The sequence below is a fragment of the Schistocerca serialis genome, chromosome 1 (assembly GCF_023864345.2).
Source record: "Schistocerca serialis cubense isolate TAMUIC-IGC-003099 chromosome 1, iqSchSeri2.2, whole genome shotgun sequence".
In the NCBI taxonomy this organism is placed as follows: domain Eukaryota; kingdom Metazoa; phylum Arthropoda; class Insecta; order Orthoptera; family Acrididae; genus Schistocerca; species Schistocerca serialis.
Genome location: NC_064638.1, coordinates 101,744,984 through 101,769,594, shown reverse-complemented (window position 1 = coordinate 101,769,594; position 24,611 = coordinate 101,744,984). Strand labels below are relative to the sequence as shown.

Here is a 24,611-nt window from a genome sequence, read left to right as displayed (position 1 = left end):
GTCATCTGCCGGCGTGTGTAGTGCCAACAGTAAAACTTGTAGGCGGTGGTGTTATGGTGTGGTAGTGTTTTTCATGAAGGGGGCTTGCACACCTTGTTGTTTTGTGTGGCACTGTCACAGCACAGGCCTACATTGATGTTTTAAGCACCCACTTCTTTACCACTGTTAAAGAAAAATTGGAAATTTGTGGCAAGGACTATGGGACCAAACTGCTGAGGTCAACGGTCCCTAGGCTTACACTCTAATTAAATTAACTTTAACTTAAGCTGCAGACAACACACACACCCATGCCAGAGGGAGGACTCGAACCTCCAACGGGGGGAGCCGTACGAACCGTGACATGACGCCCTAGACCGCACACAGTTAAAGAGCAATTCGGGGATGGCGATTGCATCTTGCAACACGATCGAGTACCTATTCATAATGGACGGCCTGAGCCGGAGTGGTTACACGACATAAACATCCCTGTAATGGACTGGCCTCCACAGAGTCCTGACTTAGATCCGACAGAACACCTATGGGATGTTTTGGAACGCCGACTTAGTGCCAAGCCTCACCGACCGACATCGATACCTCCCCTCAGTGCCGCACTCCGTGAAGAATGAGCTGCCATTCCCGAAGAAACCTTCCAGCACCTGACTGAACGTATGACCCGCTATATTGAATTCCAGTATTACCGATGGAGGGCGCCACGAACTTGTAAGTCATACTTTTGATCACATAGTGTAGTTTGCGTAAACCAGTTATGTTGGCCACTGATGCAGCGTGTAGCTGAATCGTGATAACCCTATCAGCATCAACTAAGGCCTGAAGATAGTGCAATGAGCCACGAAATCGATAGCTACACAATAAATAAGACCAAAATACGGCTGTAGGAGTTTCTTTTTCTTACAATATTGGACGGCCAAGGTCCCCAAGACTTCCAGTCAAAAGGATGGACATACAAAAACTTCTGCAAATAGTATCTCTTAATGGTTTTATGCAGCTAAGTGAATCAAAACAAGACTGTTAATATCATCTCGAGCAAATGACATTAGGCAGCTATAAATGACGGTAGAAGCCTGCTAGTTTCGTCTGAGAGGTTGAGAAGAAGAATCTTGATCTCGTTTACTTCCACAACTTATAGACACTAAAACTAATGATTAACGAGGACATATTTATCGTGTCATGACTGGTTTCGTTCTTTTTGAGTACCGTTAGGTTACCGACTTGCGCCAATAGCACGATATACTTGTACAGAGGGTGGACAAGAATGTGGAAATACCAAAAGCGCAACACATCACTATGCCAAATACGGTGTTGGAAAATGACACGAACATTGCTTCCAGGCGTCTCGGAATGGATAAATATAGGTAATGAATGGTTTCAAAGGCAACTTTGCACCATTCCTGCAGAAAAATAGTCATGTTCAAGTAACGATGATGGTGGTGGAGAGCGATCATCCACCCCTCTCTGCAAATTAAACAACAAAGGCTCAATAATATGGAGATCTGGTGACTGTGATGGCAGCAGACATGCGTCAGTTCATCCTCGTGCTCACAAAACCAGCCCTGAACGATGCTACCTGTGAGAATAGGGGCCCTTTCTTCTTCGAAAACAGTCACGATCTCGGGACCGAACGGCTCAGCCAAAATAGTCACTTACTACTTGGCGGTAATGCGATCTCGCAGAGTAAAAGTACTACGATACGGCTGCTCAAATCATTGCCGAACCCCAACTGTGTTTTGCCCTTAGGACGTAAACTTGGCGTCAAGCTGAAAACATTGTGAAGCAATGTTAATCCGACCAAATTACATTCTTCCATTGATTTTTAGGCCATATCTTGTGGCTTCAGCACGTTTTCCTGTCATATGCGTTTACATCACTGATGAGTCGTTTTGGGATTCTACACATAAGAGCCAAAGAAACTGGTACACCTGCCTAATATCGTGTAGGGCCCCGAGAGCACCCAAAAGTGCCGCAACAAAACGTGGCATAGACTCGACTACTGTATGAAGTAGTGCTGGGCGGAAATGACACCATGAACCCTGCAGGGCTGTCTATACTCGTAAATCTGTAAGAGTCCGAGGGGGTGGAGATCTCTTCTGAACAGCACGTTGCAATGCATCCCATGCGTTCATCTCTGGAGAGTTTGGTGGCCCGCGAAAGTGTCTACGCCCAGAATAGTATTTCTGGTGCCACTCTGTAGCAATTCTGAAAGTGTGGGGTGCAGCACTGTCCTACTGGAATTGCCAAGTCCGTCGGAATGCATAATGGACATGAATGGATGCAGGTGACCAGACACGATGCTTACGTACGTGTCACCTGTCAAGAGTCGTATCTAGACATATCAGGGATCCCGTATCACTCCAAATGCCCACGCCCCACACCATCACGGAGCCTCCACCAGCTTGAACAGTCACCTGCTGACAAGCAGACTACATGGGCTGATGAGTTTGTCTCCATATCCGTACACGTCCATCCGATTGATACAATTCGAAACGATACTCGTCCGACCAGGCAACTTTTTTCCAGTCACCAACAGTCCAATGTCGATGCTGACTGGCCCAGGCGAGGTGTGAAGCCGTGTCTGATGCAGTCATCAAGGGTACACGAATAGGCCTTCGGCTCCGAAAGCCCATATCGATGATGTTTCGTTGAATGGTTCGCACACTGACAATTTTTTATCACCAAGCATTGAAATCTGCAGCAATTTGTGGAAAGGTTGCCGTTCTCTCACGTTGAACGATTCTATTCAGTTGTTGTACGTCCCGTTCTTGCAGTATCTTTTACCGGCCGCAGCGACGTCGGAGATTTCGGACTCCTGGCATTCACTGTAGACTCGTGAAATGGTCGTACGGGAAAATTCTCACTTCACCGCTACCTCGGATATGCTGTGTCCCATCGCTCGTGCGCCGACCCTAACACCACTCTCAGACTCACTTAAATTTCGATAACCTGCCACTGTAGCAGCAGTAAGCGATCTAACAACTGCGCCAGACACTTGTTTTCTTATATAGACGTTGCCGGTCGCAGCGCCGTATTCTGCCTTTCTACGCATCTTTGTATTTGAGTACGCATGCCTACACCGGTTTCTTTGGCGCTTCAATGTAGTTCGTCCTGCATACGCTGCTTATGGAGCTCCCTCCGTGTTGCTTTGACCCTGACAGGGTTCGCGAGTGGAACATTCGTTTCCTGCAGTGACTTTTGTACCTCTCTCGCTCTTATTTCTCGTCACAATCGTCTCCAATGACCGATTTCCGCGATCACTCATTTCACACTTTCGCCCGCGAAGTGACATAGAAGATGTTTTTGCATTTACACTGTATGCAGTATAAATCTTTGTGTATTGTGTATTTAAACCGGGGACCTAGAAACGACAGAGCCAAATGTTTGCGTGGTAGATTAATTATGGTGTACGCGTACGTGGAGACAATGTTTGCGCAGCACTCACCGACATAGCGTAACTGAGGCGGATTAAGGGGAACCAGCCCGCCTTCGCTGAGGCAGATGGAAAACCGCCATCAAAACCATCCACGGGCAGGCCGGCACTCTGGGCTACGACACTATTCCGCCGTTCGGATTCATGCTGGAGACCAGCACGCCTTCCCGCTCGGGAAGCAGCGCGTTAGACCGCGGTTATGGCAGCATTCGCCATACGGGCACCAAATATTTGCGACGTTCGAATTTACTCAGCTCTGAAACAATGTACTCGCAACTACACAGAACACTGTTCTGATCAAGACCAACACTTGTAACGTGTTGGGGGCATTGCAACAACCTGCAGGCTTGGGTAGCAGCTGCACTGATGTCTCACCGTGTTTCGAAATTTTTTTTCTAACCCCTGTACGTAGCGTCAGTGACAAAATCAGCAGATGACTGTCTTGGATGCCGCATCGCATGCACTTACTGCTCTCCATGCTTCCGCCAGGTGACGATCGGTAGAATGCTTACGTAATGGTCGTTTCCAGATTTTGTCTCTCTAACGTTACATGTGACAACTATACCGCCCATATCTTGACGCTAGCGCAACTCGCAAATCTGATGATGTTATAAATGATCGAAACCGGTCGTGATATAACAGATGTGTATAACTACTTCTATTTTGGGTCTCACAAATCATTCATGTTGTAAAAATGTTTTGACAAATGAATATGACTGAGTTAAAGTAAATTACTGTGCAGTATATAATCGTAACGGTCCGCAGCTGCAGGCCAGATTAAACAGTTATTTCAAATGTCTCTAAATTTGTGTAACTAAAGATTATTGCTTCGGCTCACCTGGTAACCAATTTGAATGTGAGTGTATCACGAAGTAAATTCATCTCTGGCTAACAGAAAAACAGCTGTATTGGCTGTTGCTTAAGGTACATTACTACATACCAAGTCCATTGAGAACTAGTAGCTAATGAAACAACAATTAAACCTTATTTACTACTGCACTGTAGTGTCGGCCAAAAGAGGAGGTGTAAGTTATGCTTATCCGATACGAAAATTCTAGATAACGTGACTGTGTATTAATTGAATGTAAAGGGCGAAAACGACAAATTCACTTTAGAACTATTCGTTTAGTCCCATGAAATAGTTTTCAAACCTTTTCAGGCCCTTCTTCAGACGGGGCGTACAGAAGTCACAACTATACTTTCGTAGGGTGATACTGGTAGTATGAGCGGCATTGTAGTTATCGAACTATAAACATAGAACCATCCGTTTTAATTGCCTATTGCTCGAAGATTTATCACTTTTCAGTATAAATACTGATTATCATCATAAATCCACCAGCATCCAGGACACAGAGTATAACTGACGTACAAATGATTGCCAGTAGGGAATTAAAGTGGAAGATGCCAGGCGGATAGTAACTAGAAGGCCGCCTATATTCCCGAAACCCAGTAGCCAAAACCGCGCTACAAAATTATATATGTAACTTCTTAATAGGATAAAGGGATCGGAAACTAGTTTATGGGAATAATAAAAATTTGAAAAGTGTATAAAATGCATGTTTGACCATCAGCCGCTCATGGACCATCTTCACGGGTAAGGGTTAAAATGGTTCAAGCCACAAAATTACAATTTTCGTTACTTAAATAATGTATAGAACATGCCATGAATATCAATATACGACACAGGAATTTTAGAAGCAAACATACTAACAACAAGTGTACACTGTTGACTGCTATGTGTTGAACTGTTATTAGTATGTTTGCTTTTAAAGGTCCTATGTCGTATACTGATATTCATGACATGCTCTATGCATTATTTAAGTAATTAAAAATGTAATGTTGTAATGTTGTGGCTTAGACCATTTTAACCCTTATCCGTGAAGATGGTCCACAACTCAAACAGGTCGATATTAAGTTTAAAATAAAAGCGGCTGATGGTCAAACGTGCATTTTATACATTACTTCACGGCTGTTGATAGTCACCTTCCAAAAATGTTTATATGAAAAGTAACTGGTCGAATTTCTCTGCATTTGTACTCTATTCAATATAGACTAATGGGCCAAAACGCTATGACCACCTGCTTAATAGATTGTTGGTCCGTCTTTGGAACGAAATACATCATTGATTCTGCGTATCAGGGATGCGACAGTTTTTTGGTAGATTTGCGTAGGCATGTGGCATATATTTCTACGCATATGGGATGTAATTCGACTATATAACGGGCCGCTGGTTTGCCACCATCTGTCCTATTTTACACAGCAGACAACCCTTGGAGTCCCACGTTCTGTGAAGAGTTGTGGACGTCTAACTTCTCAGCTTCTACTGGTAGTTTCACTGACTTTCTACCTTCTGCCTCTTCCTGTAGATGCTCACGACAGTAGTACATGAACATTCGACCAGCTTCGCCGTTTTGAAGATACTCGTTTACAGGCTCTGCAGAATAATACTCTGTCCCTTGTCAAAGTCGCTTTTCTCAATGGATTTCTGCAACCCATATCGTCGCTAGGGTGATCCTCCACCCGTGGTCTGCTCCCCTTACATACTTTTGTTACCGCGTCTCGTGCCTGCAACGCCAACAGACAGCATCCAACGTAGGATGGACAGTGGTCATAACGTTTTGGCTGATCAGTGGAACAGACATAGAAACATCTTCCCGTGATTTGTATAGTGCCCCCCCCCCCCCCCCCCCTTTTGGGGCCGTCATCTCTGTACTCATTACTCTTTTGGTCAAAGCTTCCAACGTTTATGTCAACAGAGTAACATTAACAGTGCCATAAGACATAATCATTTACGAAGCGAGATGTTTTCTTAATGACCTTTTAGTTTACCTCTTAAACAGTTTCTGGCTCTGTCGCAAATAAATTAACGTAGGACCCAACGAGATATTGGATGTTCTGTGACTGACTTCTATTTATTCATATTAAAATGTAAATGTTGTTGCTACAGTTAGCTGTCATCTGATATGGACCAAAAAGCCGAAGGCACTTCATGATACAATAAAAATGGTTGCATAACATCAAAATATTGTTTCTTTCTACCGTTATCGCAATCTTCTGTCAAGGCTAGACGGAAAAGCTATTTATTATTATAACGAGCTGCTGCTATTAAGGGGCTCCGGAAAGGCTCAAAATCATGAAAAGTTCAGTTTTTACTTTTTTGCGTTTTCTAAATCTGCAGACACCTTTTAACAGATATATAATTTATTCAATTCCGAAGACTACAATTATTTTTAAATTTTTTTTGAAATGTGTTCTACATGGACGTGACCCACTGTGGCGCTGCTAAACTGCTGTCAAATGGTGTTATTATTAACGTCCGTGTTCATCAGGTACATTTTAGTGATGTGAGATAAAGTATGTGTTGTGGCTAACCTGTGATGGTTCAATATATATCGCTGGTGTGATTGTCGATTGTTTCATGTTTATTTACTCTGTCGTTATCTCGAAAATATTCGTAATTAATTCTGTTTCTTGAGTCTCTGTTTTGTTGAAGTATAATAATGAGATAAAGTAAAGTTATTAGAAATCCTCTGAAGGCTTTGAAGAAAAGGAGAAATGTTGGAAAGCCAAAGGTATGTGTTATTACTGTAAACAATAAAGACGATAACCAAGTGAGTGAACCTAACCTCTCAAGTACACCTGCCCATAGCAGTCAAAGTGGGAAAGAAAATACTTCACAGAAGAAGCTTGGTTCAATGAGTGAAAACTATGAATGTTTTATGGGCGAATCGGATGTGAATGAAATATTTGATATGTCGGTTCTCAAAGGAATTTTTTCAAACTGTGTAAGATGTATTCATTGTAGTGAAGTTGGTCTGGAACTCTCCATAATAAAGCACGTAGGACTTGCTAGTGAAATACAACTGAAATGTGATAAGTGTTCATACATGACCACCTTTTGGAACAGTGTTGCAGTAACTGCAACTGAAGAAAATGGTAGCAAAATCTACGAACACAACAACGAGTGATGCTTGCTTTAGACAAGGAACGCCTTCGGGCTGCAGACAGGGCTGTAAAGAGTCTAGAAATACAAGCAAGAGTAAACAGGAAGAGGAACAAGAGGAAGCTGGAGGAGGAGTTTGCAGAGGATGAAGATAATCCATCCTATGGACCTGGAATGCACTAAAAAGTTAATCCAATCTTTGACGCTCGATTCCCAAAACTTTTATTTTCTCATACTAATTACATGTTTTCTAAGGATCTTCCAAACATATTTGTTTCAAACTTTCAGTAAATGTTACACAGTACCTTCTGCATAATTTAACACAGCCTTTTTCCAAAAGACTGTATATTTTTGAATATATAAATAAAAAATTGCAAAAAAATGTTGTGAATTTTCATTACAATTGAAAAAAAATCATCTTTAATAATTGAACTAAAATTTTGTAAAATCCCTGTGTTAAGTTGTAGCCCATATTCCAATAAATAATCTGTAAAAAGTTCAACTTCCTACCTCAAATACTTTGTGAGGAAAGATGTAATTCATAAGCGTTATTTTAACATTGCAAGTATAGGGCGTTCCGGAGCCCCTTAAAAGTACATTAAATCGATTAAAAGTGATAATTATCGACTCCTTCCGACTGATTTCTAACAACTGGGAACGAAACTTCCGTCTATGTGCAGATTTTAAGAAGAAGCTGCTGTTCGCTGAATCAGACGTGTAACAAACTGCCGCAAATAATTTACTTAAAAAAAAAGAGACATACGTTGTGGTACCACGAAAGTATGGGTACAGAAAATGTCGGGGAACGAGAACAGCTTCAGAAGCTAGTCGAGAAGCTCATTGTTCTGCACTTCGAGAAGTACAATTTTCTGCACTGCGACACTTACAAAGCGCTGCAAATTACCACCTGCGCAAGCAATTATATGCGCGGTAGTGGGAAGCGGCAGAGGAGTTGGTAATCACTCAGACGGCCCGCTGCAGGCTGCAGATAACGAGAAGCGAGCACGCAAATGTCGGATGTGCCTGCAAAGCTTTGCGTCACGCAGGGATTGATGGAATAAGACAACTTGTTCGAATTGCCATAAGTTCTTGGTATCCCTACGGCTCAAGAATAAACAAATATACAGCATCGTTTATTCTTAAGAGTAGAGTTCGGTATAAGAAGAGGTGACAAGGGTTTCGCAGCATCGGTTTATGATTTTGGACTTGTAACTCTACATTTGGGTGTTGTACAATTAAACTGTGCTGTATTCACAACACGACAGACGGTAGAAAGAGAATAATTTGGTGAGCTAGAAGAGGCGAGGAGTAATGTGTCCCATACAATAAGGCAAACAATGAATGGAGCAGTGTTTAAGAGGAGTATCAATGCCTTATCCTGATAATGTTAAGTTTGATGCATTTACAGGGTGTAACAAAAATGTATGGCGCAAATTACATGATACATTCCCCATAAGTGGACCAAAAAGTTATCTTATACGAACATGGATCAGGATACGCTTTGTTTACATGTTACAACACATTATCTCCAACTCATAGATCGTGGGAAACACATAATAACAGAACACTGGAATCATGGGGAACATGCACTCTTGGTAACGTCTGGTTACGTTGTGAACCGCCAGTGTTTTGTTTTACATGTTCCTATTGCCATGCAGCATACGACAGTACTTTTTTTGAAGGTAACACCAACTGTTCCAACGATCAGTACGACCGTTGCAAGCACACGGATTACTATGTAGAGTTAATCACAAATCTGGCTCGTGCAACGGCAGTGTACACAAATGCAATAATAGCAGATGCCCATTTGATGGATTAGCTGCAAAGCCGCTGGCGCTCAACGTTTCTACCGGGAGAGATTTCCGGGACGACGGTCCCCCGATAGGAAAACGTCTGACGTCATTGATAGTCGACTTACGAAACATGGGGCATTTAAGACTGAGACCTAGAAGGACGATGACATCGGAACGGGGCCGCGCGGGGTAACCGAGTGGTCTGCGACGCCTTGCCACGGTTCGCGCGGCTTACACCGTCGGAGGTTTGAGTCCTCCTTCGGTGTGTGTGTGTTGTCCTTAGCGTAAGTTAGTTTAAGTTAGATTAAGTAGTGTGTAAGCCTAGGGACCGATGGCCTCACCAGTTTGGACCTACAGGACCTTACCACAATTTCCAAAACATCGCAACGGGAGTTGACAACGACCCTAGTGTAAGAACAAAATATGTAGCTGCAACACTGAATGTTGATCACACGAGCATCTGGAGGATTTATGCATGTATCAATTCCCATCGCGGGTATTCTTGTGTGAAACACAGTTGCGTGTGGTATGCTGGTGCGTTCTATTAGCCGGCCGGAATGGCCGTGCGGTTCTAGGCTCTACAGTCTGGAATCGCGTGACCGCTACGGTCGCAGGTTCGAATCCTGCCTAGGGCATGGATGTGTGTGTTGTCCTTAGTTAGGTTTAAGTAGTTCTAAGTTCTAGGGGACTTCTGACCTCAGCAGTTGAGTCCCATAGTGCTCAGAGCCATTTTTTTTGCGTTCTATTTGTGGGTGCTTCCCATAATTAATGAATGAGTTGGAGAAAAAACTTGGGAACAAAATGTTTTCAGAACCATGTTCATATAACATAATGTCTTCGTCTGTTTGCGAGGAATGTGTCCGGCAGTTTGTGACATACATTTTTGTTACACCCTGTGTATCCCGTTTTCTCAGAAATTATCCATGGTAATAAAACGGAACTTCGCCACGATATAGTCATATCCTATACATTCACTGATCTAGTATCAAGTATCGTTGTTAGGAATCGAGATAAAAAATTGTTAATGAAGTTCTTAAAAATTTATGTAGTTAAAAAAAATTTGCGATCAAACGGCGAGTGCTACCTCTACTATTATCGATCCATTTAACCGTAATACCAGTGTCAGTAAGAGAAAAAAACTTCAGAGCGTAGTTTTTGAGATTAATGAGAGACATTTTGCAAAAAACCTTTTCCAAGTAATGGAAAACACTGCAGAATGTAGAAACAGCCTAAAATTCTCCAGCTTTGTAACTTTTTTCTTCTTGAGGATCAACCAACGCATTCTCCTTTTCCGTCTGAGTGACTTTTCTGCTTATACAGACGAAATGACACAAATTCGGAGACTTTACTTGTAGCATACAGATATGATTTTATGTATACAGACTGAAGCGACGAGTGAAAATTTGTACCAGAGCCACGAATCGAACCCTGATCTCCTGCTTGCTTGGCCCGAACAGTATTTCCGAGGCTCTCCATATTCTGGAATAGCAACTCAGGGCTCTCCATATGCTGGAACAGTACCTCAGCGTCTAGCGTGAAACCCAAGTGCAGGTACTTACACAAATGAAATAACACAACTTTGGAGACTTTACTGGTCTCATATAGATATGATTTTAGGCATATAGTCTGAAGCAGTGAGTGTTAATTACATGTGCAAGGGGAAACTTACAGTATACTGGACCGTCAGCGAGACTTCGGATGGAGGAGGGAGGCATGCCAGGGTAATCTGTGCAGTTTTGTGAACCGGTAAGCGAATGTGGCTTAGTCGCTATCGCACTTGTCTAGTAATCAGGAGAACAGGATTCGATTCCCCGACTTGGTACAAATTTTCACACGCGCTTCAGTCTATATACATAAAATCTTACTGCTTCTGTTGAATTTTCGCCCATAACTTCTGCCTTGGATACTCGCTGTCAATCCAGTTCTTGTAGGATTGCTTCTGTATTAAGGCCATACTTAATTTCTAATTCCTTCAGAACCTTAACACCACCGGCATTTCCTTCACTGAAGCTGATCACAGCATCACTGAGCCCAATATTCACTATATTCAAGACCACAAATACGTTTTGGGGCATCCTGCTCCATACAATATGTCTACAGACTCATTTAAACTGTTTTTCCTGTAAGACATTTCTTCAGAAGATTTGGATGTGCTAGATCTCTATATACTGGCTTTATATACTGGCTCTATATACTGGCTCCAACAGCTTCAGGCATTGGGTTCCTGCTGCCTCAGCTTTGCTGTATTTACACCAGCCAACTGAACCCAAGTTGTGTGTGGCTTCACATCACTCGACATCTTGTGGAAAAGTGTTGCACGTACTGCTTTTATCATTCGTTCCAAGGTTGTTTGTATTTTGGCTATATTATTCAACTTAGGTGACTGACTGTTTTGTCACTTACACGACCTCTAATAGTCTTGCCTTCTTCAGGCTTTCTGCTAGAAAAGTTTTGCCTGATTTTACGCAGTCGGGTACCCATCCGTTTCTACACATGACAGACACAGCGTAAAACTTTTATCCCTTCTGGATTTGGAACACTGCGACTGTCTTGTTAAAGATTTCAGGAATTACTGCAACCAATCGCCGTTTTTTCTTCAATTTTTATTTATTTATGACCTGTTTTGAATCGCCTGGCGATTCATCATCAGATAACCCACACAATACTCCAAACTAAATTGTATCGTCTGATGATGAATCGCCAGGCGATTCGAAACCGGTCATGAATAAATAAAAATTGAAGAAAAAACGGCGATTGGTTGCAGTAATTCCTGAAACCTAGATACAGTCTAACTTTTGCTGTGTTAGACCATCATAGGCCCTGTTGTCAATGATTGATTTGAATGAACTGAAATCTCCATCACCAGTAGCACCTTTAGCATAGCGAACCCCAAGTTGTTCTTGAGAACACTGAAAGATCCTCACATCTAAGGCACTTTCCGCTCCTCCACTGGGTCCCCCCTAAGTTTTCTTAAGTTGTATTCATGTAATTGATTCATTTCGTTATCGGTACCCACTTTCGCATATCCATGGCAATGTTTTGACAATACTTCAAGTATCTTCCCTGTATCAACACTTTCGCCAGCTGCACGCCAATAATTAGATTAATGGCCCCTTTTCTGTCATTATCCGTCAAACGCTATGCAAATGCCATTGTTACCATCATTTTCTTCAACTGGTTACACTGTTGCATATTTCATTGATTCCCTGCAATTACTTCTATTGTTTCCCCTGAAGCACCTGTGTGTCTTGAAACATCAGTAGGGGGCATGACGGATTCACAAGTGCACAAAAAGTTTAGCGATGCACCCAAGCCCATACAAGTATCTGACATTCGACTCAAAAAGGTTACTGGTTTTTGTAAGGGCATTTTCAGAAATTACTATCTCTGTACCATACAAATTACAGCAGGCAGTTAGATTAAACATTATTTTTAGTAAACTTAAACGTAATATTAAACTGATATCACTTGGACAGGTTCTACTATTCGCAAGCTTCTTCTTACGAGCGCTCGGTGATGAAGAACTTCGTTCAATGTTGCTTGCTCTAACTTCATTCCCTAGATGTTTACTTCCCACAGGACATGTTCTGTAGAAACCATTATCCTTATTTCTACCATTCTTAAACATTTACTTTGGTGGAGTCATATTAATGAGAGAAATATAACTCAGTGGGTAATGAGCCTTACAGAATGTGGATAATATCATGCATTACATCACAAACAGGAAGTGATATAACAGGACCTGTACCAGAAATCAACATAAATCACTTCCTTCTAGAGAAACCATTTTCAAAGATATCTTGTCGTAACTGAGAAAGCGTTCATTAAACGTGTAGAAATTACTTTTGCAGTAAATAATTTCAAAATAATTTAAAATTACTTACACTCATCCAAAATGAACGAATCATTCAACAAATTAAAGAGAAATCTCCGAAAGAAAATTTTCCATAAAAAATAAAAATCAACATTTTATACCCACACCACCGTTCGGCTCCCAATTAAGTGCCATAGAGGCGAACACAAACGACCAAAGAAACTGGATTAGGTGATTCGTAGAGAGGGTTGTCTCTGGGAGACTTCTGATCCCAGAGGTCTACGTGTTGTGACATTCCCCAGCATAAGGAAAGAGATAAAGCATCCCACACGTCACAACTACCTAAATATGTAAGGTCGATTTCTCGTAAGGTGAACTAGGTAGGTACAAGAAAAGGGGCGCTTTAGGTGGCTGGCTGCCCCAGAAGCAGGTGAGTTGTGATCAGCCCGTAGAATGAACAACAGAATGTATTAAAAGAAGCTGAAACGCCCGCGGGTCACAAGAGGACGTTTTCACCCAGTTGGAAAAAGACGATGAAAGGACAAATGGCATTTTGGACCTATGTGTCAACATTTATTGAAATAAAACACAGCAGTTATAGCAGAGTTCTGGTCAAACAACCAGACTGGACTCATTTAAGAATAATTTTCAAGTGTGTTAAGTGCTTTAAGCCAGGAGAGCATGGGGACATTGCAAAGAGTAAAAAATGAAATATGTTTTGTTTTTTTGTGGAAGGGATGTGGTTTTTGCTATATAGTGTATACACTGGGGAACTTATTGGCCCCAGACGGCTAGACAAATGTCCAGATTTACATCTCTGAAGTGACAAGAAGATTAGATACCCAACATAGGAAAGAGATGCTATTATATGAATAATTTTGTTCTGAAGTGACAAATTTGAACTAAACTCCCTTTGAATACGCATTGAAGGCCCAACGGTACCGACCGACCGCCGTGTCATCCTTCGCCCACAAACGTCCCTGGATACGGATATGGAGGAGCATGTGGTCAGCACACCACCTTCCCGGCCGTTGTCAGTTTTCGTGATCGGAAACACTACTTCCCAATCAAGTGAAACATGATGTATATATATCGTTTCTCGACTCTTTGTTAGTTAAGTTACATTTGTTCCGTAATAAAAGTTGGCAGTACAAACTGTCTGGAGGCGGTTGAAAGGCTCTCATGTAAGGAAGAGGATTCCAGGACAGCTCATGTGTATTGTCGAGATGTGGAAGAAAAGCTTTCCTTAAGAAATGGGTGTTAGTCATGGGAGCTTACCAGGGCCCGTTCGCACAAATTCTGAAGTAGCTGTTTCTTGACGTAAATCCTTTTGTGCGACAGGAAGCGAGACTAAGTCCCAAATAGCCATTTGAATTAAGCATCTATTCAGTATGGATGTCAATAAGAATCCCGCCTTTTCGTTTTCGCTGCAACGTGAGAAATTTCGTACCATCTCAAGAGAATTTCTGTCGGTCAATGGCCTCCTAGAGCAGAAGATCGTTACTTGGTACCAACCTAATAAATAGTTTTTGGGTGCTTGCACGCTATGTCAGTGAAATTTCTGCAGCATACCAGCATACTCCTCTATTACAAACTTAAAGCCACAGCTACAAGAATGCTGTCGCCCCTCCAACGGTAGCTGGGGTGAGAGGCGAGAGCTTTCGACTTCACATTTCTCGATTCCTCGCTTTTGTTCCGTACTGACTGTGCTGTTCAAAGATGTAAGTGTTTTGTTTGTTAACAACGTGAAGTTCTATTCCCGTATTTCACAGACCGTACTCTGAGTAGCTCACGTTTAATTCGTTCTTTGTGCATCTTGAAGGAGTTTATTAGGTTATTTCTCTCGTTACTTTTGAAATGTAAGCTGACCAGATGACGAATTCTAGTTTTGTTCTTCCAGTCTTCTTAACAATTTCAATCCAAGTTCTATGTAACTAGCTTACTTTTTGTGATAGTTTTCCGATGTTTTTAAGAGCAATATTGTAGTGAGATTTCATGTTGGTTTTTGAATTTGGATAACAATTTGGTATTGTGAAATTGGCCCCATTGATGTAGTCCACTTTCTAAAACGTTTCCTATGATTAGGCGACCCTTATTGAACAAATTTCATCATGAATACTCTACGCTGTTACGTCAATGTGATGGTGTTTCCGCTGGGCGCAGTGACAATGATTGAATCGTGAATGGAATGACATAATATGAATATGTGTCAACTGTACTGACGAATGGTGACACATTGTATTTTATAGTTAAAATCAGTTACTAACGCAGATTCGTCTCACATTATTTTGCTTCACAAGAGATAGTAAATTAGCTCTCCTTTTTGAAAGTTCTTATGTTATTGTCTATTTAGTTCTACGACAACCTGACTTTTAACGGAGACGACTTACAACGAAAAGATCAAGTTCGGCACAAAAATGAACCGTCTACCTATTGTTCATGACGTCTCTGTGATTAATGGCATGGACATGGTAATTATACATCTTTTACACTCCTGGAAATTGAAATAAGAACACCGTGAATTCATTGTCCCAGGAAGGGGAAACTTTATTGACACATTCCTGGGGTCAGATACATCACATGATCACACTGACAGAACCACAGGCACATAGACATAGGCAACAGAGCATGCACAATGTCGGCACTAGTACAGTGTATATCCACCTTTCGCAGCAATGCAGGCTGCTATTCTCCCATGGAGACGATCGTAGAGATGCTGGATGTAGTCCTGTGGAACGGCTTGCCATGCCATTTCCACCTGGCGCCTCAGTTGGACCAGCGTTCGTGCTGGACGTGCAGACCGCGTGAGACGACGCTTCATCCAGTCCCAAACATGCTCAATGGGGGACAGATCCGGAGATCTTACTGGCCAGGGTAGTTGACTTACACCTTCTAGAGCACGTTGGGTGGCACGGGATACATGCGGACGTGCATTGTCCTGTTGGAACAGCAAGTTCCCTTGCCGGTCTAGGAATGGTAGAACGATGGGTTCGATGACGGTTTGGATGTACCGTGCACTATTCAGTGTCCCCTCGACGATCACCAGTGGTGTACGGCCAGTGTAGGAGATCGCTCCCCACACCATGATGCCGGGTGTTGGCCCTGTGTGCCTCGGTCGTATGCAGTCCTGATTGTGGCGCTCACCTGCACGGCGCCAAACACGCATACGACCATCATTGGCACCAAGGTAGAAGCGACTCTCATCGCTGAAGACGACACGTCTCCATTCGTCCCTCCATTCATGCCTGTCGCGACACCACTGGAGGCGGGCTGCACGATGTTGGAGCGTGAGCGGAAGACGGCCTAACGGTGTGCGGGACCGTAGCCCAGCTTCATGGAGACGGTTGCGAATGGTCCTCGCCGATACCCCAGGAGCAACAGTGTCCCTAATTTGCTGGGAAGTGGCGGTGCGGTCCCCTACGGCACTGCGTAGGATCCTACGGTCTTGGCGTGCATCCGTGCGTCGCTGCGGTCCGGTCCCAGGTCGACGGGCACATGCACCTTCCGCCGACCACTGGCGACAACATCGATGTACTGTGGAGACCTCACGCCCCACGTGTTGAGCAATTCGGCGGTACGTCCACCCGGCCTCCCGCATGCCCACTATACGCCCTCGCTCAAAGTCCGTCAACTGCACATACGGTTCACGTCCACGCTGTCGCGGCATGCTACCAGTGTTAAAGACTGCGATGGAGCTCCGTATGCCACGGCAAACTGGCTGACACTGACGGCGGCGGTGCACAAATGCTGCGCAGCTAGCGCCATTCGACGGCCAACACCGCGGTTCCTGGTGTGTCCGCTGTGCCGTGCGTGTGATCATTGCTTGTACAGCCCTCTCGCAGTGTCCGGAGCAAGTATGGTGGGTCTGAGACACCGGTGTCAATGTGTTCTTTTTTCCATTTCCAGGAGTGTATAAATGCCAATACGACGTATAAACTGTTTATTGGTTCCCAGCAAACTTTAACTTCCACACCCACACATCCGTAATCTAGACTAATAATTTGTTATTCCGGAGATGTTACCATTTAACTGATCTTGATTCTTTCATCAGTACAAGTTACAACTTTTACTACAGTCCCTATGGGTCGTTAATTCACATAATTTTCAATTTGTAAATTAGAAAGTCTAAGACTCCCTCCTTCTCCTTGGTTTTTAGTTATATGATTATTAATTTAGAACCGCTGGACTTTTTAATGCAGTTCTCCCTCTCAACACCATCTTTAGCTGACACCGATCCCCATCTTAACGATCTGACTAACGCTTCTAGCTTCTGACAGCTTTCTAATAGCATGGTCGCCTGTTGCTTAATTGACCAATGCTGGAACGACACGACAATGCTCCTGCCGCCAAAAAAAGCCCGTAACGTACGTCCTGTTTACAAGGAGAACGAATTTTGAGGGGGTGCGAAGAGCAGAGGATGAAACCCTGCCCACCTGCTCCCAGCACAATGGCTGCCGAAGAGAGAGGGGCAGTGATGGGGGAACAATTCGCGGTTACATTAAGCAGTGCTGGCACGACACTTTTTCCCCCCTTGGGTGGTTGGAGCAGAAGTGCTACCACCTCGTGGCTGGACTTCGTAAGTGTTGAAGGTAAATGGGTAAGAATCTCTTCATTAACACTCTAGGGAAGAACTCTGGGCCCTTGGTCAACCAGTCCCTCTGATGTGTTGGTTGTGTTACTTTATTTAGTTGGTTATAAAAAATACAACAGTTTACAGTGGTACATCAGATATGGCTCTAGGCATCCGAACACGGTGCCATCTTGCAGGAGCGAGTCGTGGGGCGCAGTGCTTCAACAGTGGCGAGAAGTTTGTGCGTCAAGGAGCGTATTGCATCCCGAATGTTTTCTACATCCAGTTCGTGACGCAAGTCCCGAACTCTCGCCCACTGTAGATCTCCCAGTATCATACGTAAACACCGATATTGAAGTTTTTGTAATGGCTGTAAATTTGTGTTGCAGTTGGTTCCCCAAGAGGAACAATGGTATAGCATCGCGGGCAGGATTGTTGCTCTGTAAAGTCGGAGCTTTGTGCGAACGTTAAGTTGCCAGCTCGAAAATAATGGGTTTAGTTGGTGAAATAAGTGCGTTACTGGGTCACGCCACTCCAGCACATGATCTCTGAAAAGGAGTTTGTGGTGCAGTATGGCTCGAAAGTACTTAATCTGAGTAGTCCAGGGAAGTTCTACATCCTGCAATATCAGTCGATGGTGGGTGAACATGATAACTTTTGTTTTGAATGCACTCGCTGTTAATTGGGGCACTGCACTTGCGCTCGCATGTCAACTTATGCTCCATGCAGTGTTGACAATGACATCAATTGGCAGCGGTACCGGCTGTCTACTGCTATTTATTGCATGACTACGAAAGTGAAAACTGTGACAAGGGCGTAACTAAAGCTTACACAACTCGTGAAATCGAAATTGGCAGTTTCATGTTCAATAATGGTGCTTCCTGCCCCACACATCAGTTCTCAAAGATAATTAGAAACTAAAAAGAGCCAGTAGTGAAACGTAAACTGTGGCAGTAACTGCGGCGTTAGTCATGTAATGGATCATAGGATTTTTTTTAAATCACTCGTAAACAACTGCATGCCGGGGTAAACGATTCAGGGTGTTATACAAGGAGCCCTAACTTTCACAACCACATATATGGTTTCAAAAAGTCTCCTTGTAAGGCAAACTGTACCAGGAATTCCTGGGATCAATAACGGTTATTTTACACACACAAGAAAAATTACACTTTAAAGCAATTCAGACAAAGGGGAAGGCAGTATCAAGTCACTGTCGAACCGAATAATTTGAAGTGAAATTTACCTCTTTTTGCCGATAGTTTACGGTGATTTCTCAGGATTATCTTTGCAAAATTTTCGAGTCCTTTCCAGGGCGTTGAAGCTTGTTTCTTCTAGATCACTGTTCGTCACATCGGCTGAGAAAGAGAGGGTGGAGCAAATCTTTATTTTTGCTCTGCTACTGGCAACATTCACTGGCATTGTTAATTACCAACTGACAAACTCGGCATTGCCCGAGTATTCATTTCGCCAGTTTTCTATTAGAAACGAACCATATATGTAGTCCTGCACTAGACTCGCTGTGAAATGATCCCGGACTATTTCTGTACGCTGGCCGCAGAGGCTTCACGTGTTTTCAGTGCAATTTTGTAAACGTCTATACGTCAACACCTCTTCCAAGCTCGCTATAGACGGCAATTGTTTTCGCCTATAGCCGTTCACGGAACGGAGTTGGAAACAGCCAAAATCGCTGCCAGCTGTCAGGGATTTCCTTAAGCTGACTCGATTGTAGGAGTGTCTCAGTAGTAAAAAGTAAATGCATTAAAACTTAATAGTAAGTAATAAATTTAAACGTCACGTACAACGCGGCATTTTTTACGCATCTCAGTTTTTATGACGTCATAGCTCCAGATCTGTTTGTCAAACCCTGACGTAATTTTGTAATTTTCTAGGTACATTCCACGGCATGTGTGGATATTGTTTGCGAAACTTATTGCGAATAGAGATAGTAGCACAGAAGTAACAACTTTAAACGTCATGCATAATGGAGCAGTTCTTCATGCGTAGCATTATGACGTCGTATCTCCTGAGCTGTGATAGGTAGGCAGCGATTGTTGCCTGACAGTAATGGATATGTGTACCAACTTTGGTTGAAATTTCTCCAGTGGTTTAGGAGGAGATGTGAGACATACATACACACACACATTTTTATAATATGTATATATTTTTCTTGCTCCACTCCTTAGTACTACCAGTTGTCCAACTCCGACGAGAGGAAAGTTTACCTGGCGCTGCCCGTGATGCGCCAGAAACCGCTTCGTCAGTCAGTAGTAGATGTATTAATGTGCGACACAACACAACAATCCCTTTTCAATGGCTACATATGCAATATTGTAGGTTAGATTGCTGAGGTTGTCAGCGGACAGACACAGAACTTCAGCGGGCCGAAATCGACCAACTTCTGCCGATTCGGAACCAGGGAACCGGTGTTGTTCCCTTCTTGAACAAACTGTACAGAAGATTCTGGAATTTCAGGCTCTCCGGCTAGCGCATGCACAAATGTTGCAAACACAGCACTGTTACGAGTGAGTACGCTAATACGCTGCTCATATTAACAACTCGAGAGGTGTAAAACAGAGAGGTCATGGAAATATACACAAATTAACTTAAAATAAATATATTTTTAACTGTTAAGAAAAGTTTTTCAAAAAATGTTTGTGGTAAATCTTCTAAAAATTACAATTTCTTTTAGGATTTTACCAGGTGAGCAGCTTGTAGTGGCTAACCCTCGTTTGTTGTGGAATCAAGGTACAACCATTTTCACGATAATGAATCTCATATTCAGATTAATCTACAAGAAAATACACACGAATTAGAGGCAGTTAAATGAAAAAAAACTAATAGGTCCTACCGTGAAGGAGATAGAAAAGTACCCACTTGGTTGGATTACATTAAGCTATTGAAGCAATACGATCTCCCAACTTTCCATAAGCCGCAAACCCAGGCCACATCAATGGACACTAAAACATGTATCAATAATCTTAGATAAATATTGGTCATCGCTGAGGGACATACTAATTTAGGCCTGAAAAATAGTGCGGATAAGCGCACTGTGGCGTCAGAGTCCCGTAAATGTAGTACGATAGCAACTTCACAGCGCTGAACAACTGATAGTACTTAGAAAAAAAAACTGCTACCTCGGCTGCGATGAAGAAATGATAACATTGTGACCAGAAGCAACCGCTAGTAAGTCACAGCCGAACCTGACAGGTGCAATGTGCCGTGAATGTCACACAAGTGCTAGTAGAAGAGTTGTCATTGCGACATACTAGCGGTTGCGTCTGCAGACGATCTTACCATTTCTTCATCGCAGAGGAGGTAGCTGTTTTTCTAAGTACTCAGGCAAGCTGTTACCGTACTACATTGAAAGCCAAAGAAACTGCTACACCTGACTAATATCGCGTAGAGCCCCCGCGAGCACGCAGAAGTATCGCAGCACGACGTGGCATGCACTCGACTAATGTCTGGAGTGAACTGACACCATGAATCCTGTAAAGCTGTCAATAAATCCGTAAGAGTACGAGAGGGTGAAGATCCCTCCTAAACAGCAGGTTGCAAGGCATCCCATATTTGCTCAATAATGTTGATATCTGGGGAGTTTGGTGGCCAGAACATTGTTCCTGGAGCCACTCAGTAGCAATTCTGGACGTCCGGGGTGTCGCATAGTCCTGCTGGAATTTCCCAAGTCCGTCGGAATGCACAATAGACACGAATGGATGCAGATGATCAGACAAGATGCTTACGTATGTGTCATCTGTCAGAGTCGTATCTAGACGTATCAGGGGTCCCATATCACTCCAACCGCACGCGCCCCACACCATGACAGAGCCTCCACCAACTTGAACAGTCCCCTGCTGACATACATGGTCCAAGAATGCATGAGGTTGTCTCAATACCCGTACACGTCCGTCCGCTCAATACAATTTGAAACGAGACTCGTCCGACTACGCATCATGTTTCCAGTCATCAACAGCCTGATGTCGGAGTTGACGGCCCAGATGAGGCGTAAAGCTTTGCGTCGTGTAGTCGTCGAGGGTACACGTGTGGACCTTCGGCTCCGAAAGCCCATATCTATCATGTTTCGTTGAACGTTTCGCACGCTGACACTTTTTGATGGCCCAGCATTGAAATCTGCAGCAGCTTGCGGAAGCGTTGCACTTCTGTCACTTTGAACAATTCTCTTCAGTCGTCGTTGGTCCCGTGCTTGTAGGATCTTTTTCCGGCCGCAGCAATGTTTTACGGTATTCCTGATATTCACTGTACATTCGTGAAACTGTCTTACGGAAAGTCCCCACTTCATCGCTATCTCGGAGATTCTGTGTCCCATCGCTCGTGCGCCGACTATAACACCATGTTCAAACTCACTTAAATCTTGATAACCTGCCATTGTAGCAGCAGACACTTGTTGTCTTAAATAGGCGTCGCCGACCGCAGCGCCGTGTTCTGCCTGTTTACATATCTGTGTATCTGAATATGCACGCCTATACCAGTTTCTTTGGCGCTACAGTGTATATTTACGGGATTCTGATGCCACGGTTTCCTATTCTTCCGCTTATGCGTCCTATTTTCAGGTCCAAATTAGTATGTTCGTCAGTGATGACCAGTAATTATCTAATATTATTGATGGATGTTTCAACATCCATTCCACTTTATGATGCTACGATCCGTGCCTTACAGAACGTTGGGAGATCGCTTTGGTTTAATGTAACCCAGACGCCAAGTGAGTATTTTTCTATCTCCTTCATAGTACGCGCTATTAGTGTTTTTACTCAAGGGCCTCTAATTCGTATGTTTGTTGCTGTAGATTTAACATGAAGATGCGATTCATTATCGTGAAAGCGGTTGTACCTGACTCCACAAAAAACGAGGATTAGCAGCTACAAGCGGATTCTACAGTTTTTTAGAATTTTTTACCACGATTCTTTTTTTAAACGTTATTGTCACTATGCATAGATCAAGTTTTTGTATGTCCATCCTCGTGTTCTACGATCGTTGTGACTCCAGCCGTTCACTTACGTAATTGAACTGACAACCTGCAGCCGTCATTTTGAAATTGGAAATTTGTGGGAAGTACTATGGGACCAAACTGCTGAGGTCATCGGTCCCTAGGCTTACGTACTACTTAATCAAACTAACGTACACTAAGGACAACACACACACCCAAACCCAAGGGAGGACTCGAACCTCCGACGGGGGCGTCGTTTTGATATTATTTTATTATACTGTAACCAGTTACGGTGGCTCAGTGCACCATCTTCAGGCATTAGCTGACGCTGAGAGGGTGAAATCCGATCGTATACACAATACCGTTAATAGCGAACATATATGAACTGGCTCTCACATGCTGCGAAAATGTAGAATAAATTTCTTTTATTTCACGTTTATGGTCACAAAGTCCTGAGGACAAGTTTGTGGCTATCGAAGTGAAATAAAAGACATTTATTCTCTGAACTGGTTTCCGTAGAATCCTATAACAGCGATGTTGTGTCTGCCCCCTCAGCGTAGCTAAGACCTGAAGATGGTGTATTAAGTAACCGAAACTGGTTGCAATATAAAAAAAAAAAAATATCAAAACGACTGCTGCAGATCATTCATTTTATTATGAATAGATTAAGCTGCGGTTGCCCACATCGAAAATTTATATTTGCGATTGTGTTCGATTCCGGGTTTCGAACAGATACCTCGTTTTCTGGCAAGTACGGGAGTTCCAATAAATCAAATAATTTGTATATCCTAACAAGTTCCACTGCACAGTTGGCATTCCTGCACAATATGACAGATATTTTCCGGATATTTGTCACTGGCGTGACGAACCCACCTTGATCTTGTATCCCTTTGCGGTGCGCAGGATGAGGTAGTGCGCGATGCCGGACGGCTGGAAGTCCCTGGGGACGCGCAGCGACAGCGCGTAGCAGCCGGGCTTGCTGGTGCTCTCGCGCACCATGAACGCGCCCTCCGGTTCACGGCCCAGCACCTCCAGCGCGATCTCCCTGCGAACAGAGACACACAGCTCGAGTCGGAGAACCTTACAACAAGCGGCAGTTAGCCTCCCAAGAGATCTCGTGTACCGTGAATGCGACCTCCACGTCACAACGCAGCGACTCCAAAGTAACCTCTCTGCAAACAAACTCACACGTACGCGTAAGGGCATAGAGACAATGGCATAGCAGTCTGGCTTACTTCTGCTCTTGTGTCCATTCTTCACACCAAGTCTCAGAAGCTCCATCGTAGTATTCGCCCAAGGTCACACATGTAACCTCTGGGGTTGCCGTGTTCCTTGACTTCAAGAAGGCATATGACACTATCTCAAAATGGAAATCTGTCGTTCCATGAACCAGACCTCAGGACTGGCGTCCAGTGCCTCCAGTGCCTCCCTGCAAACACTGTCATACATGTAAACTCGGAACGCGTTGAGCATGACTTAATATGGCCGTTCAAGTAGAAGTTTATCGTAGATCGCTGGAGAAAGTGTAAGCTGCAACGGAAGATAAGGTCTTTCCATATTTCAAGAAGGGCCGAAGGACAGATGCACACAATTATACACTCCTGGAAATGGAAAAAGGAACACATTGACACCGGTGTGTCAGACCCACCATACTTGCTCCGGACACTGCGAGAGGGCTGTACAAGCAATGATCACACGCACGGCACAGCGGACACACCAGGAACCGCGGTGTTGGCCGTCGAATGGCGCTAGCTGCGCAGCATTTGTGCACCGCCGCCGTCAGTGTCAGCCAGTTTGCCGTGGCATACGGAGCTCCATCGCAGTCTTTAACACTGGTAGCATGCCGCGACAGCGTGGACGTGAACCGTATGTGCAGTTGACGGACTTTGAGCGAGGGCGTATAGTGGGCATGCGGGAGGCCGGGTGGACGTACCGCCGAATTGCTCAACACGTGGGGCGTGAGGTCTCCACAGTACATCGATGTTGTCGCCAGTGGTCGGCGGAAGGTGCATGTGCCCGTCGACCTGGGACCGGACCGCAGCGACGCACGGATGCACGCCAAGACCGTAGGATCCTACGCAGTGCCGTAGGGGACCGCACCGCCACTTCCCAGCAAATTAGGGACACT

The 24,611-nt window shown here is 43.8% G+C and overlaps 1 protein-coding gene across 1 annotated transcript in view; it reads right to left on the bottom strand.

The window, feature by feature from the left end:
• The window catches only part of LOC126462756 (EGFR adapter protein-like), an 814,276-nt gene that overhangs the window by 3,373 nt on the left and 786,292 nt on the right, over window positions 1–24,611 (bottom strand). The window contains exon 6 of the mRNA XM_050096097.1: window positions 23,357–23,528. Within this exon, the coding sequence (XP_049952054.1) occupies window positions 23,357–23,528 (172 nt within the window). The remainder of the gene's footprint in view (window positions 1–23,356; window positions 23,529–24,611) is intronic.